The 17,444-nt window shown below is 42.6% G+C and overlaps 1 protein-coding gene across 1 annotated transcript in view; it reads left to right on the top strand.

Moving 5' to 3' along the window:
• The first annotated feature begins 556 nt into the window (after nucleotides 1-556).
• The window catches only part of LOC124613615, a 46,025-nt gene continuing 29,137 nt past the window's right edge, over nucleotides 557-17,444 (top strand). Inside the window, exons 1-2 of the mRNA XM_047142331.1 lie at nucleotides 557-659; nucleotides 10,702-10,860. Of these exons, the coding sequence (XP_046998287.1) occupies nucleotides 10,825-10,860 (36 nt within the window). The 5' untranslated portion in view covers nucleotides 557-659; nucleotides 10,702-10,824. The remainder of the gene's footprint in view (nucleotides 660-10,701; nucleotides 10,861-17,444) is intronic.

The raw sequence follows: 17,444 nt of genomic DNA, 5'->3' as shown, positions 1-17,444 counted from the left end.
TAGCAGTCGGTATTGGAGCTGTTACTGTTCATTTAGAAAGACAGACAGGGACTGCGTTATGTTTATTATTTTTCCTATTGGCACTACCGAACCCTACCACAAGTCATCTTCAGCTAAAAATGTGCCTTGTCCTGACGACGAAATACGGTTCGCAATCGTTAGATTTGGACCTGAAGATGACTTGTGGCGAGCGTCCAAACCAGCAAGAAAAAGATAAAAAAGTAACACAAGCAGTGCTGTCTTTCATCATTTTGCTAAAAGGGGTCTCAGTGCCGACGTACGTCGCTTACTCGAGCTGTGCTGGCCGTGTTCTCAGGTCGGTGCCGCTGCCGGCGGTGCACACGCCTCGGAGGCTGAACGGGGGCGGCGCCGTGGCCGTCTCCGGCTGGCAGTCGGCCGACCTGGAGGTGCCACCCCAACGCCAGCAGGACACCACTTCGGAGGACTGCGAGTCTATCGGGCCCACACCGGTGCCGCCTCCGCGCAAGAAGCGGCGCGCGCGCTCCAGTGCGGCCACGGCGGGGGCGGCGGCGCGCGTCGCGGCTGCGCAGGCGGAGGCGGCGGCGGCGGCGGCGGCTGCCGGGGTGGCGGGGCCGCCCAAGGCCCAGCGCCTGCAGCAGCGCAGCGTCTCCACCATCGTGCCACCCACCATACGGACGGTCAGTAACCTCCTCATTCGGAAATCAGGGCGTTGGAAAAAATATTGCAGCACTAACAGAATTTTCCATAGACGTTTAACAGAAAATGACAACAATGTTATGTCGTCTGGAGACAACTGAATGTCGCCATCCCAGAGAAAATGAAGTCAGTGGGACATTCGGTTTTCACTCAAGACGACCTATGACACTAAAGAAGTAATATCTTACAGCTGCCATCCCTCATGTACTGCCTGACAGCTAGCGGACGACGTATCTGCAGGGACGACAATTCCTTTCCGCCGTATGCTGTAGGTGTCACGAAGGCCTCCACAGACAGGCATCACCCCACCAAACGCAGTCCACAAACAGATTTCCTGAGCCATGTCCTCGAACACCCCACATCCTACCACTGTCCCCAAAGAATCAGCTGAAAAGGAGCGCTCCCATCATCACTTAAATGGCATCCTGGACGGAAAAAAATTGAACCATGTCTTTTTTTTTCAGGGCTTCGATTATCCATCAACGTGCCCCAAAATAAGGGACATCCTCTTAACTGTTCTAAAGTGGGGAGCGAACAAGTAAGAACATGGGAAATTCCTCTGCAAACAGTGGAATGCCTTCGATACAGCGAGAATGCAAAATATAGACAACACTGCGGTTAGTCCGATAAGTATTTAAAAATGCACAAAGCACCGATGTTGGTTGTTTATAAAAGAGAGAACTTGTCTTTTTTTCTACAATCAGCAGTGCATTAAGACTGGAGAAAGCAGAGTACCCCACCAAAAACACCTGATCGATTCTTTAAAAACTTGATGTATAAGGAGAATAGTAAAGCACCAGGCGCTGGTAACACGTGGGGTGTTCAATAAGTAACACAACACATTTTTTTGAAAGCAGGTTGGTTTTATTTAGGATTCCAATATACCATATTATTCCCCACGGTTTTGTCTACAAAATCCTATTTTTCAAGGTTATCTCCGTGCAATGCTACGGCCTTACGTCAGCTTACCGGAAGAACCTGTATGTCAGCGTGGTACCTCGCATGGTACCTCTCTGCTGGTCGACGTCACAGCCAACGCCTTGCTGCGTCAATACCTTACCCTTCACCCACGTACTGCCTCCCACGGAGTGCATCCTCCATTGGCCTAAACAGATGGAAGTCGGAAGGTGCGATATCCGGGCTGTAGGCTGGACGAGGAAGAACATTCCAAAGAAGTTTCCAGAGCTCCTCTCAGGTGTGCAGACTTGTGTGAGGCCTTTCGTTGTCAAAGGAGAAGTTTGTTTGCATTTTTGTGGCGACGAAAATCTTAAGTTGTTTCTTCAATTTCTTGAGGGTAGTAAAAATCAGAGTTTATCGTTGCACCATCAGGGTGTAAATCAAACAGAGTGACACGTTGAAACTCTCAGAAGACTGTCACCATGTCTTTGGCGGCTGAGGGTGCGACTCTGAACTTTGTCTTCGGAGGAGAGGTGGTGTGGCACCATGGATTTCGTATTGTTTCTGATTCGAAGTGAGGACGTTCCACAGAAAATACCATGGTCAGCCCTGTAACGCGCAAGCAACTCCTCGAAGATAGTCTTCTGTCAGGCAGGGAGGAATCCAGCGGGCACACACACACACACACACACACACACACACACACACACACACACACACACACACATCTTTGAGTACCCCAGCTGGTGGACGAGTGTCATCACTACCAACAGAGACTTCCAGTTCAGCAACGACGTGTGTGATTGTGAACCGTCGAGCACCTAGAAAGAGAGTATCTGTACGTTCCAACTGAACTGGATGTAGTTAGGCTAATAGGCTGTTGAGCGGTAGGGCTGGACCAGAAGGCACGAAAGCAGCATTCACAGTTGAAAACATGCGTAATCTTTTATTTAAAAAAAAAAAATGGTTGGAATGGCCCTGAGCACTATGGGACTTAACTTCAGAGGTCATCAGTCCCCTAGAACTTAGAACTACTTAAACCTAACTAACCTAAGGACATCACAAACATCCATGCCGAGGCAGAATTCGAACCTGCGACCGTAGCGGTCGTGCGGTTCCAGACTGTAGCGCCTAGAACCGCTCGGCCACCCCGGCCGGCAATCTTTTATTTAAATAAAAAGTCAACAACCTCCTGACCTCTATAAATAGCTTTTTAAAAACAAGTGAGAAATTAAAAAACTTATCGAACAGTAAAGAGAAAATGAGATTTGCAATTGACGTTAGCAAAACATCTTTTAAACAATTAAGAAACTAAGCAATTTGTCTATCATTAACAGGTATCTGAAGTCAGCCAAGCTGCATATTAATAATCAAACCTTAACATTTTTCAATTAGCTTTTAAATATGAAATCTCAAATGATTGCTGCAGACTTGGCAGCCACAGGAGCCACCCACGTGATGCGTCACGTCCGTTAGTGACGTAAGCTCAGAACCAGGGGAAGGTATACAGATACGTTTCAGCCCCGTGACAGGCGAGATAACCCGACGGTCAGTGGGCGGTGTGAACTCGCCACCCTTTGGGGCTGGGGTGCTGGTGCACTAGGCAGGTCCGATAATACGTAAACTACAACAGGCTAAGAACTAACCTTAGAAAACAGCGCACTACTTCATGAAGAGCTGCACTTATTTAATTATGTTAGCATTCAAGAGCCAAACATAAATAAATAAATAACAAGCATCTGCCCAATCAGCGAATATGGTCATAAGCAATTAAGCACTTAACAGCTGGGTAGCACTGCTATTACAGAAATGAGAAACCAAATAAAGCCTAAGCAGTTTTTAATGTTACTGAGCAACAGTCACACAATAATTTTTAAATGAACACACGGTCATTTGACTGCATTGTTGTTTATTTAATTTCGGCTCCATGTTTCGGCCTTTCATGCTATTTTTAAGTGATTCAGTTCATGTGATTAAAATTGATGTCCTGCAATATATGTTAAATACATGAACTCAGTCACTTGTAAAAGGCATAAAAGGCTGAAACCTGGATCGTAATCAAATGGTGGTGCGTTCATTCCATAAAGCTTACGTCCCCAAAAATTATTCGACAAACAGTTACTTGTACTAATTACGCAGCAGGAACTGTGCTTAAAACTATTTTAAAATGGAATAAAAATCAAATTTGCTGACTTTTAACATGCTTTGCAGTAAGGCACTAGCCATAAGTAGCGTATCGAGCAGCTCTTACTAACGTAAAATCCACTACTTCAAATAGTTCAGCAAATGAATCCCATTTGTCAAACTTTGTTTACCAGGCTACCAATACCAACTAAAAAGAAAAAGCACGTTCTAGTTTTAGCAGAATTTACCATGGAAATTCTCAGGGTGGGTCGATTAAAAACCCCACCAAAATGTTTTACAAATGCTTAACTAACATGATTACAGTGAAAGACACTCCTATTAAATTAGACTAACCAAACTAAGATGTTTTGCAAATGCTTTATTAAAGTAATTTCAGTTAAAATTCTCTCTGATTAAATTAAACTTCGCTGTATTTAAAAGGTAAAACAACGCATAGTTCAGCCCTCAACATGATCCACGATCAGCCACTTGAAATATGACCAATTAAAGAAGGCCGTTCTGATTAATTTAATCCAACTAGCTCTGTAACATACGCCACGCAACATCCATATATTTCACAAACAATTGCGACTAACGTCTGTAATGAAACACAACTGCTTCCATTAAGGTAGCACTTCTGGCCCCCACAACCAGTAAACACAGTAGACCATCCGGGAAGGAGAAATTAGTCGCAGTGCTACGATTTTAAGAAACATGGCTCGTAAGCCACGGAAAGAGTCTCATCAAAATATTTGATGAATGGGTAGCAAAGTGGCACTCAAAATCTCCGCACGCTAGGCACAGGCAAATTTGCAGAGTCCCATCGCCACCACAGCCAACCCAAAACACCGCCTTGGCAGGATGAGGTCTGTGCTCTGCAAAAGTTGTTTACTATCGGCTCCAGATGGCGAAGGTAAACCGGCCTCGCGCCCAGCAAGTGCTCGTTCCACTTCGGCCCGCAAATTCTATCTTCGTGGCAGCCAAAGCTCCTCGCACGGAGAGCCACAAAAGATCGTATCCCTTTACTCACACGTAGCGATCGAGTGATTGATGTGAACCGGCACGGCTCGCCTGAACTGCAGGAGTCATGTCCGGCACACTGGAAATCGGGCAGGTTTGCGTGACGTTGTTGCGATGATGACAGATGCCTCGCTCAACGACTCAATGTGCTTCTCTTCACTGACAGGTCTCCATAGACGTTCTGCAAGCGCCTATGAATATCTGTGACGCGCTGGTTTTCCTCCAAAGGAATCTCAATGCCAGCTCTCTGCTTTGAATGGAATTCCGTTACAGACGCCATTTTGAAGGCTACGTATAGCCCCACCACCAATCGGGACTTTACGAAACTGTAGGGGCTGAATGCTGCATTTTTTCAACCAAAACTGGCCAAGGGAAAAATGCGTAGCATTATTTATTGAGCTCGCCTTGTATATATAGATAGCATTATTGACGTGTTTCTGAGGTTTTAAAAACCACAAATGCACAGAAAAATGACACATATTAGCGGACAGTCTATTTACGTAATAAGTGCTGTGGCGAAGTTGCACTAGGGGACAAGCATTTTAGAAGATGGGAACAGTTCTGTATTATCGCATCTATTTCGTTTCCCTATGGACAAAGAGGGCTGTTATCGCGTCTTCCCAGGTAATTCGTGTAAATGACTTTAATGAATTGCACACACATGTTGATGTTTCTCAAATCACAAAGGGCGCCCACACTGAGCACATGTGATATCAGTTAGAAACTTGGGGATATGCTCTATCCACTGATATGTGTCTAAAATGTCTGACTTGTAATAGGTACTTACAAATAACCCTTAAACAATGTGTTACGGGTACAAGTGCAGTTATTTTTATATGTGGTACGTTAATATATACACACATCAATCTTCTGATTGTTTTTCTCTGCGTCGAAACAATCTTCCCACAAACACGTCACAAATTATATGACTTGATGTTTTCTGCACGGTCGTACTGCATCACTAAGTACGCTACGCCTGTTAGTACATGCATACTGTTTTGCTTCCACGTGTCCACACTTCAACTACTGCGCAGGTGAAAATAAGCATTAATCACTTGCTCTTGCCACATGTACTTACAGTTACAAACCAACCTAAAACCGTATGATCTGTAATGGCTATAATTATTAGTCTGCAAATGACGTAAAAACGGCTGTAATGTTGTCCAGTACACCGTCCGTATTACCAGTAGAAGTATCTGAACTTATATCTGTTGCACCCTTTATTTCGAGCTAGTAAACGAAGCAGTGGTGGTGCTATGTGAGGTCTTGACGAGAATCTACAACTTAAACTTAGGACAATCAGTTACAGACGAATAGAATGAAGTTATAGTCAGTTCTGTTTATAAAAACAGATTGAAAGGCAGGACTGTAACAACTATCGAGAAGTCTTTGTGACTTCAATAATTAGAAGATTATAACAGATTTGCACTTGGGATGGTTTCGTATGGGATATTTTAGATGGGGTATTTACAGAATTTTGTGGAGTAACTACTACGTAAAAGCGCACAGAATAATTTAATATCTGTGGAACTCTAAAAGACTGTACCACGAAATAGACTGGAGCAGAATGGTAAATGCTGGCGCATCGCACACATGCAAGTTGTGGAGGCTGTACTCATAGGGTTACAGTAGAAAAATTAGTTTCCCTGCCACTACGAGTCTTCAAAGACTGTGGCGCTCAAACACTGTGACGGTGATGCTCTATGGTCCCAATATTATTTAAAATCTATTTAAAGGAGCTCCGTAAGAGATGGAGAAAAAAGTGCTTCGGAATTAATTTAATGTTTTCATCTCTACTGTCCCATTACACCCAAGACCGCAGACTACTTGACATAAATATAACTACTGTCTTTCCCTTTAATTTCTTGTCTGACGTGAAGTACTCCTGGATGCGTTATTAAAGGTAAAATTAACCTCTCCCTTCTGGTAATGGTCTTCGTTAGACTTCGTCGTATATTTTATACTGTGTAATTATTAAAATTGTTTTGTAACACAATGAATGAAATTGTTTCTTCGTAGATCTTCTCGCGCTTTCAATTCTGTGTTCATGAAGCAGAGTTCCATAAAACCTTCCTCGATTCTGTGTGAATATTTGATAGAAGCGCTCCTCTTTTGGTGATGAAAGGCTCTTTCGTCGGCACCAATCATCGTCTTCCAACTTAATTGACTAAGGCGTTTAGAATAAAATAGTTCCCTGTGGAGCTAAATACCTCCTTCTTTACTTAGGCTTTTCAAAATTTGATAATATGTTGATGCTATCGTTCGCAATATCCTTGATTACGCTTGTATTTCCTTAATTTTTCTTAAACCAGAACTCTGTAATTTTGTACTCTGTACAGTTCATTCCTCCTCAGTCTTACCTGTTCACCCTCAGATGATAACGCCCGGAAGCTCTATCTTCCATGCTTTTTCAGAAAGTATTTGAGTTAGAAAGTTGAAATTTTTACAGGTTATTTATTGGAGTATTGGCTACAATTTAACACGCGGATTTTCAAAAATTTGAATTCAGTTGCTAGAGATTAATTTTTTTTATTGTAATGAAAATTCACTACTTTTTGTGGCATTTTTTGTTTATAGATTCAACAGTATACAGATTTTTTATGAAAGGCTGTGTTAAGTTAAGCGGAAGAGACTGTAACATTTACTGAAAATTTGAAACAAATTGGTTTAATTGCTTTGGTAGACCCTGGAGGAAACATCTAATTTGTGTGAGAAAAACTTTAGGGAATCGAGCGACAATGTTTGTATTGCCTTTTTAGTACAGTACAGGTTCATAGGATGGATTATCTTCATCTTCTGCAAACTCCTCCTCCAACTTCCTCATTGTCTTCCTCCTGTTTACTCTTGCTTCTGTTTCTAGACTATTTACAGCCCTGTCAGCAGCCCGAAGATATTCCTTGTCTAAAGCAGGCATCGTTCGTACCTTGTTGAAAACTATCTTCATTGCCATATTTCGAAATACTTTGCACCTTCAACGTTGGCATCATTGAAAGTAGCAACAGCATCATACACACCAAAGTGAAGTATTTCTGTTCTAGCAAACACAGTCTTGTGGATTCTTGACCATGTAACTCTAATTACACTTTCTTTGAGATTTTGAGTTTTTCCATGAACACACTTTTTCAACAGTTGCTGCTAACTCTCACCTCCATTACCGCATCAGGCAGACTATGTTTATCTGTGTACTTCATGAATTAGCAATCCATTGTTGTCCGTACACCAAATGTTTTGTCCTTTGGGACACAAGAAATGATGGGGAATTTCATTGGTTGAAAAAGTATGAAAAAGAGCCCAAACAGCTTTCTTCATCCCATCAAATCTGTGTGTGTTCTACACTACAATATCATCGCCATAGGGCTACAGATCCTTAATATGTTTGAAACTTTTTAGAATCACCATCACCAAGGGGATTCACATATCGTGCTTCATCACACGCAACAAAACATTGAAATATACTAGCAACACCAGTCACTTCCAATCCTCCATTACTGCCTCTATAGTTAGTTGTGAAATATTTTCATGGATACCTTTATTTTTTGTGGACACCTATAATATTTGGATGTTACTGCTACATCTAAAACTTTCCCTGTATTTATACTGGTGGTAGATAATACACCATGAAGAGATGTGTGTCTCCGTTTATGTCAGGTAGCAACGAGTGCTGCAGGCAAGTGTCCGTTACCACTGATTTCCATTACTGCCTCTTCCACAGCTTTCTTCATAGATTCTTTTACAGACATCTTCTACTTTAGGCACTATAAATCTATTATAATTCATAAACTTGGTTGGGGGATTTGGAAGATTCATCATGCCACAGAAAACTGCATCTGCAATAGCACCCTTACCAATGGTACACAAGGCGTAAGTAAATCTAATGTTGTGTTCATAGATTTTGCTACGCTTTTCTTCATTTATAGTTACTGCAACACTGTTGCAAATGGTGGTCATGTGGAACACTTACCACACTTTAGATCCATTTTACTGGCGAGTCCTAAGTGATTTTTTGTACAAAATTCCAGTCCGACCCACTACACTGAATACATCTTACACAGTTGCAAAAATTCTGTTGAGAACTGACTTATCAAATATTTCATCCATATCCGATTCGCCCATGAAACATTCATACTTTTCACTAACGGAACCAAGCTTCCGCTGCGAATTACTTTTTTTCTCACTTTCATTGCAATGGGCGAATGTACCTGCAAGATTAAATTTACACAATTAGTTATCGTCTTTACTGTTATGGTCATAAGACATACCTTTGGCTTTCAAACAATTATTCTTTACTTAAAAGTCTTAGGGGATTTCTGGTCACTTTTCGTTTGCCCATGATTATCCTTCAACCAAAAAGACTTAAATGAAGAGAATTGAATATTTTCAGGACTACAAAAGATTAAATAAACATGAAACACATGACAAGCGAGCGAGCGACGGATATCGAACTGTCAGAGGTTAGCCGCAACACTTATTTTGTAACACTTATTTTCTCTCACATCACTAAAATGTACATGATGAGAATGTAGATTCATGAGTACACCATTTGACAGCAGTTTAACTTCACCACAGTAGGTGAAGCCCACGCAGAACATATTTCAAAAATATCTTTAAAATAGTTGTTGTCCTTTGAAGTGAATAAATTACATATCAATTGAAAGGGAAACGTCTGTAGATTTTTAAAAATGTATAAAAGTAAAAATTGAACATTTCATGCTTTTGAATCTTTCCGGAGCCCCTTCATTCGCAGCAAACTTTTATTTTTTCGAGAAATTTTCGCTCTCTTCAATATTTCAGAGGCTTTGAAGACAGCAATAATTGCGAGATCTAATACCACGACGTCTTAACATAAATTTGTCTTGCTTCATTTCGCTATTATTACTACACCGCCATTTTTGTGGATAATTACGCCTTTATTTGCAAGTTTATCTACGTAATTCTCAAAAATATTCATGCCCTGTTATGAAATCTGGCAGGGAAAGAATTCTGCGCCCTACCTAGTTCGCTGTGACTTTATTTTACGAATCTGAGTTCCAAGAATTTTGCGCGCTTTTTAATATGCAGGGACTACATGTCTGCCAGTTGTGGAGTCAGATATATGTTAATAAAGATTTAGTCTAAGATTCTTAACTGAGAAGGAAAATAAGAAAGAATGAGAAAATAATTACGTAGCCTTCTAACTTAAGTAAAATACTTTTAAACCAGAGCAGTATTACATTGTGGAGCAAAAGAAAATCGGACATACCTTGTCCAGGTTTTTCAGAAAGTGATGTTTTGTGTGTAGGCGTATGTTTAAGAAACTTCATAGTATGATTACGTAGCTATTCTTACTGCTTTCTAGGAATTGATTTTGGCCAATTTTAAGATCGTCTTCAATTTACCCACCAAATAAAAACCCTGTTAGAAAAACTACGTATAGCTATACTCGCACACAAATGTACTGAAACAAAGCTGCAGTTACACTTACTTTAAGTAATTAGTTGAGCGTTATAAACTAAAATTTCTTTTGAAGAATGTGATCAGTACTGTAGCACTAAAAACAAAATAAAAAAGTAGAAAATCACATATGGTATGTGAATACAAGTCTTGTACAAAGCGCTCAAACAGTTTCCAGAATATTACATTAACCAGAATGTCAGAATTACGGATATGATGTATGATCCGCATATCTACTGCTGTGGTCTTTATTATTCTGCTTGTAGGTACGTAAGAATCAACACATAAGAACGTCCTGCGGATCTAATACCGCTCAATGAGTATTATTGACAGATATCAGATACTACATAAACCTTTTCGTTTTTGTATTTGTAATAATACAGCAAGGTATTTCAAAATTCGATGGAAAATAGTTTCATCAGTTTTGCATATTAACTGTTTCACCCGAATGCAGTTTTGACCTTTTGTCTCGTGCGGTCCTACCAGGTGCTTTGTCGTGCTCGATTATGTCGCGGTGCGTAACGCTGGCGGACTTGCCTCCCCGTGTTGCAGGATGACGGCGACATCCGCGTCCAGAAGCTGTCCACGGTATCGCTGCCTGACTACCAGCAGCTGGACCAGGCGAAACTCAAGGCAGTGGACAGGAACCACCTGAGCCCGGGCACCGGCAGCGGCATGGCCAGCAGTCTCAGCTCCATCTCAGAGGCCACGGTGAGTCTTTGTTCTTCAAACAGAATCTGAGTTTATCTACAGAAGTCTTGTGTGTTTTATGCTCAACAGCTTTGGCAAAATATACCAGGTGATCAAAAAGTCTGTATAAATTTCAAAACTGAATAAATCACGGAATAATGTAGATAGAGAGGTACAAATTGACACACGTGCTTGGAATGACATGGGGTTTTACCAAAACCAAAAAAATACAAAAGTTCAAAAAATGTCCGAGAGGTGGCGCTTAATCTGATCAGAATAGCAATAATTAGCATAACAAAGTAAGACAAAGCAAAGATGATGTTCTTTACAGGAAATGCTCAATATGTCCACCATCATTCCCTAACAATAGCTGTAGTCGAGGAATAATGCTGTGAACAGCACTGTAGATCATGTCCGGAGTTATGGTGAGGCATTGGCGTTGGATGTTGTATTTCAGCATCCCTAGAGATGTCGGTCGATCACGATACACTTGCGACTTCAGGTAACCCCAAAGCCAATAATCGCAAGGACTGAGGTCTGGGGACCTGGGAGGCCAAGCATGACGAAAGTGGCGGCTGAGCACACTATCATCACCAAACGACGCACGCAAGAAATCTTTCTCGCATGTGCAATATGGGGCGGAGCGCCATCCTGCATAAACATCGTACGTTCCAGCAGTTGTTTATCACCCACGCTGGGGATGATGCGATTCTGTAACATATCGGCGTACCTCTCACCCGTCACTGTAGCAGTTACAAAATCAGAGTCACGCATTATCTCGAAGAAAAAAGGCCCGATAACGGTAGATGTGGTAAATCCAACCCATACCTTGACTTTCTCGTCGTGGAATGGAGTTTCCACGAAGTTCTAGGATTTTCGGTAGCCCAAATTCTGCAGTTGTGGGCGTGACAGACCCTCGGATCGTGAAATGAGCTTCGTCGGTCCACAACACGTTACTCAACCAATCGTCGTCTTCCGCCACCTTTTGAAACGCCCACACCTCAAATGTCCTCCGCTTCACTAAATCGCCAGGTAACAGTTCATGATGCCGATGTATTTTAAACGGATAGCATCGGAGGGTACGTCTAAGTGCCAACCAAACAGTAGTGTATGGAATGCTGGTGCGACGTGCGACTGCACGAGCGCTGACGTCCCCGTGCATAGACGAACCCGCTACAGTCTCCATTTATTCCTGAAGTGTCTCAGCAGCATTAGGCCTTGTGCTCGGTCGGCCACTACGGGGTCTAGCGTCCAAACAACCCGTGGCTTCGAACTTCGAAATCATTCTCGCCACAGCTGCATCTGTCAACGGACCTTTACCCGTTCGAATCCCCTTCCTGTGGCGATAGGATCATAATGCTGAACTAGCACATTCCCCATTCTGATAATACAGCTTCACTAAAAGCGGCTTTTGAGGTAACGTCAACATGCTGCGACTACTGGCGCATCTCATTCTCTCTCTCATTACAGCTCCTTTTATACACGATTCTCATGCTCAGTCACTGACGTTTTGCTGTCGAACGCCATCTGTTAGACATTTTGTGATCTTAGTTTTTTTTTGTTCTAATAAAACCCCATGTCATTCCAAGCAATTGCGTCTATTTTTACCTCTCTATCTACATCAGGCTCATCCAAGAATTGCGCCCGGCGGGCGCGCCCGCGCCCCGCGGCCGCAAGGCAGTGTAGTTCAGCGCCCCGTCCGCGACCGTTTGTCGCTAGTGTCGCTATAGGAGCGAGCGAGCGAGCGAGCGATAGAGAGAGAGAGAGAGAGAGAAAGACCGCACAGCACTGCTCTGCGCTGGACTGTCCCGCGGTCAGATTTAACGTAAACAAAATATTTTATTTTAGAATTAATTTTGTGTATGGGACATAGAGTATCATTCTTATTGTTAGTAGTTACAAGTAAGTATTTTTTGTTATACTTCGTGCTACAATTTTTTGTATCCCTTTTCAGAGTTTAGAAATCGGATCCTTAGTTTGCTGTTTTGTACGTAATAATTTTAACTGACAAAGTTTGAAAACTTATTAAAATAGAATTAAGTTATAAAGCTCTTTTATTCTTACAGTCAACATTGTTAAAGAAGACAATTAACATTTTACACGTTTTTCTTTTTCGAGGAAACGATTTTGTCTAGGCTTGGTAGAATACTCCGTGAAACTGCTAACCTCAAATAATTGGTTAAATTTTTATCGCCAAGGAATGAACGGTTCTTAGTTTTAGGAAGTTACACATAAGAAAGCGGTCCTTCAGGCGGGTATGGCACTATAGGTCAATCAGCTCTAGTTGAAGCACTTGTGAAACGTCCTCTGCCCGAAGGGAAACGGGCGAACAAATACAGGGTGAGTCACCTAACTTTACCGCTGGATATATTTCGTAAACCACATCAAATACTGACGAATCGATTCCACAGACCGAACGTGAGGAGAGGGGCTGTGTAATTGTTTAATACAAACCATACAAAAATGCACGAAAGTATGTTTTTTAACACAAACCTACGTTTTTTTTAAATGTAACCACGTTAGTTTTGTTAGCACATCTGAACATATAAGCAAATACGTAATCAGTGCCGTTTGTTGCATTACGTCGGAGGTTTCAAGCGCCAACTTTAGGTTACTCAAGCGTCGACTTTAGGTTACAATATCTCCGGATGTAATTAACATTTTACAATGCAACAAACGGCACTGATTACGTATTTGTTTGTATGTTCAGATGTACTAACAAAACTAAGGGGGTTCCATTTAAAAAAAACGTAGGTTTGTGTTAAAAAACGTACTTCCGTGCATTTTTTTTTTACGGTTTGTATTAAACAATTACACTAGCCCCTCTCCTCACGTTCGGTCTGTGGAATCGATTAGTCAGTATTTGATGTGGTTTACGAAATATATCCAGCGGTAATGTTAGGTGACTCACCCTGTATATCTATCGGCTGGCGTTCGGGTGGTGGTGGTGGTTGTTGGGATGTTTAAGGGGGACTAAACAGCTAAGGTCATCAGTCCCCCAGCGTTCGGGCGGTCCGCACGGCCAGCTAAGTGGCACGGCTCGGCCACTGCAGCAACACACGAATTCGCCCGGGGCGCTGGCCGCGGGCGATCGCGGGCGCTAGCGCCCCAGGGGCACAGTTTGGACGAGCCTGATCGACATTATTCCGTGGTTTATTAAGTTTTCAAATTTATACTGACTTTTTTATCAGCCGGTATTTTTACTAGCAGCGTTCAATAAGTAACGCAACACATTATTTTTCTGAAATAGGGTTGGTTTTATTCAGTGTTTCAATACACCGTATCATTCCCAGCTCTTTTGGCTACAACAGTGTATTTTTCAATGCGACGGCCTTACGCCACCTCACTGGGAGGGCCTGTATGCCCGCATGATACGACTTTGCTAGTCGACTTTGGATTGGTGGACATGTATATCCGCATTACCAACAGGGACGTTCAGTTGACCAGCGAGGTGTCGATTGTCATCCATCAGTCACCTAGAAAGAGAGTGTCCGCACATTCCAACACCGCAGGAGACATTGCTGTGTGCGGCTGGCCGGCACGCGGAAGATCTCACAGATTTGCACGACCTTGTTGCGATGATGACAGATGCCTCGTCCAACGACTGACAGTACTTTTGTTCACTGCCAGGTCTTTGTAGACATTCCGCAAGTCCGTATCAGTATCTGCGGTTCTTGGTTTTCCGCCAACAGAAACTCAATGACAGCGCTCTGTTGGGAACGGACATCTGTTACAGACGCCATTTTGAAGGCTACGTATAGCACCGCTACCAATCGGATTTCCATGAAACTATAGGGGCCGAAGCGTAATTATTCCATGATGTTCCACAGCAAATTCTGCAATTTTTCTTTCGCAATTGGCCGAGGAAAAAATGTGTTGCATTACTTACTGAATACCCCAAAAAGCTGCTATAAAACTATTTTACTACCACTAATTTCCACTGTTTCTTAATTACCTGGCAAACTGTTCATCTCTTTATAACTGCTTGGCTTATATCCCCTTTCCTGTCCAAAAATGTGAAATGTGAAGCACGTAAACGGAGAGGGGGAAACGAAATGAAATTTCTCGGGTTGAGAGGCTACGTGATGTTATTGGAGTAGTTACAAGATCGAGTCATATTTACAAGGAACTTGGCAGTATGGGCTCACTCATCAGAATGATGTAGCACCCCCTAGGCTTGGATGCTTGCACCCATACGGTTGAGTAGGATTTCATAGAGCCTTCATCCTGTCCTGAGACAAGCTGATCTAAGACTGTTGTAACTGGTCATTTGTATCCTGGACATTGGTACTGACACACCGGAAATGGTCTCACACATGTTCTATCGTGGACAGATCAGGGGATCCTTCTGGCACTGGAGTAAGCATTACGCAGAAAGATTATAGAGACATGTGCCAGATCTGGACGGGCATTCTCCTGTTGGAAAACGGCACCACGATACTGTCGCGTGAGAGGCAACACGTGAGGACGCAGGATGTCCGTGACGTACCGTTGTGTCTTCACTACCAGCCATGACCTGAAGTCGTACCCAGTGGCTCCCCACCTCTTGACACCAGGTGTAACACCGCTGTGCCTCTTAAAATAGTTGGAAGACTGGGGCATTTCCCGAGGTCTCCACCATACTCATCGATGATGGACATATGAGATAATGCGGAACCGTGATTTATCGCTGAATACAGTTTGGTGTTTCACGGTCACTTCACCATTCCAAACGCAGGCTTTTGTGTTATATTAATGGCAGGCTATGAATGGGACGGTTATTTCCTAATCTTGTAGCTCGTGGCCTCTAACCGATGGTGTGGGACGGCACAGAATGGTTGCAAGGATTACATTACTTGTTCTCGGATGGCACGCGCTGATGTGAAGGTGCCGGCCGGTGTGGCCGTGCGGTTCTAAGCGCGTCAGTTTGGAACCGCGTGACAGCTATGGTCGCAGGTTCGAATCCTGCTTCGGGCATGGATGTGTGTGATGTCCTTAGGTTAGTTAGGTTTAAGTAGTTCAAAGTTCTAGGGGACTGATGACCTCAGTAGTTAAGTCCCATAGTGCTCAGAGCCATTTGAACCATTTGATGCGAAGGTGTAGGAATACGGCTATCCTCTGTTGCGGTGGTCAGACGTGTTCGACCGGAATTTTGATTACTAATGTGCCTGCCTTCAACTTCTCATGTATTCTAGCACTGGGCCAATGTGACATTCGAATGCACCAAAAATTTCATTGTTGCTGATTCTACCAACTGGTCAAGTGAAGACTCATAACAAGACCATTTTCAAACGCTGTCAGGTGTTGATAACGCTGTCTCACACGAGTATGGTACATATCTATGGCATTCACTATGATCACCCAACATCTGACGAAATTCAAGCCCCTTATGTACTTTAATAGGCATGGTAACAACACTGAATACGAACAACACTCATGCACTCTGATGGACATTCTACCTATCACAGAGAATTGTGACTCTTCGTCATTTACATACCAGCCAATGGTCCGTACGTGTACGAAGTTACATTGACAACCGACCATGTCTTCTGCGTACATCAGGTTTTTATTAGGTAGCGCATGTGAACCTGCTTACTCTCTTCTGCACTGCCAGACTGACGATTCTCAGTACCTCAGAATGTGTCCTGTCACCTATCTCTTCCTTTAGTAATGTTGTGATGTAGTAAAGTTGTGATATATACATTTCTCGCAATTTGATTTAGTTGCCTATAATCTTAGACATTCTTCTGTAGCGTCACTATTAACAGCTTGTATGCTTGTCATGTCTGAACTGCTTATCGTTGAAGTTTCACATTCGTCTCAGGTTACGTTCGAAACAAATACCTTGAGGAAGGACTTATTTAAATTTGTATCTGAAGCTAATAATTTTTTCTTTTTCAGGAAAATTCTTTTTGCTGCTACCAGTCTGTATTTTGCGTCCCCTCTACATTGGCCATCGTCAGTTAAATTGATTTGGTGGTGGCAGTAGGCGGAGCGTCGTTGTAAATAATATATTCATCTCATAGTTTCCTAGACGGCTTTATTCGCAAAAAACTGCAAACCATCATTTGCCTTAGTACACTCTAAAACAAAGGAAAAGAAAACGACACACCACGAAGGAATGAGATGGAAATCGATAGATGTGACGTACATGTGAAGGCAAACAAATGATTACAATTTCGGAAAAAGTGGGTAATTTAATGAAGAAAAATAGCTTTACAAATCGAGCAAGTCAGTAACGCGTTGGTTCAGTTCTGGTCCTTATGCAAGCAGCTATTCTGTTTAGCATTGATTGACAGAGTTCTTGGATGTCCTTCTGAGAGATATCGTGCCAAATTATGTCGAAGTGACACGTTAGAAAATCAATATCCCGAGCTCGTAGGGGAGCCCAGCTCATCATGCTCCAAAAGGTCTCAGTTGCCGAGAAATTCGGAGACCTTGATGGACAAGGTGGGTTTGGCAAGCACAAAGACAAGCAGCAGAAACTCTCGCCGTTAGCGGGCGGGCATTATCTTGGTGAAATGTAAGCCGTGAGAGGCAACAAAACGGGGCATAGAATATCGCAGACGTACCACTGTGCTGTAACGATGCCGCGGATAACGACCAAAGGGGTCCCACTATGAAAT

Source organism: Schistocerca americana, chromosome 4 (assembly GCF_021461395.2).
Source record: "Schistocerca americana isolate TAMUIC-IGC-003095 chromosome 4, iqSchAmer2.1, whole genome shotgun sequence".
NCBI classification, from domain to species: Eukaryota; Metazoa; Arthropoda; class Insecta; order Orthoptera; family Acrididae; genus Schistocerca; species Schistocerca americana.
Note: the sequence above shows the minus strand (reverse complement) of the source record. Positions and strands in the feature narration are given on the sequence as shown.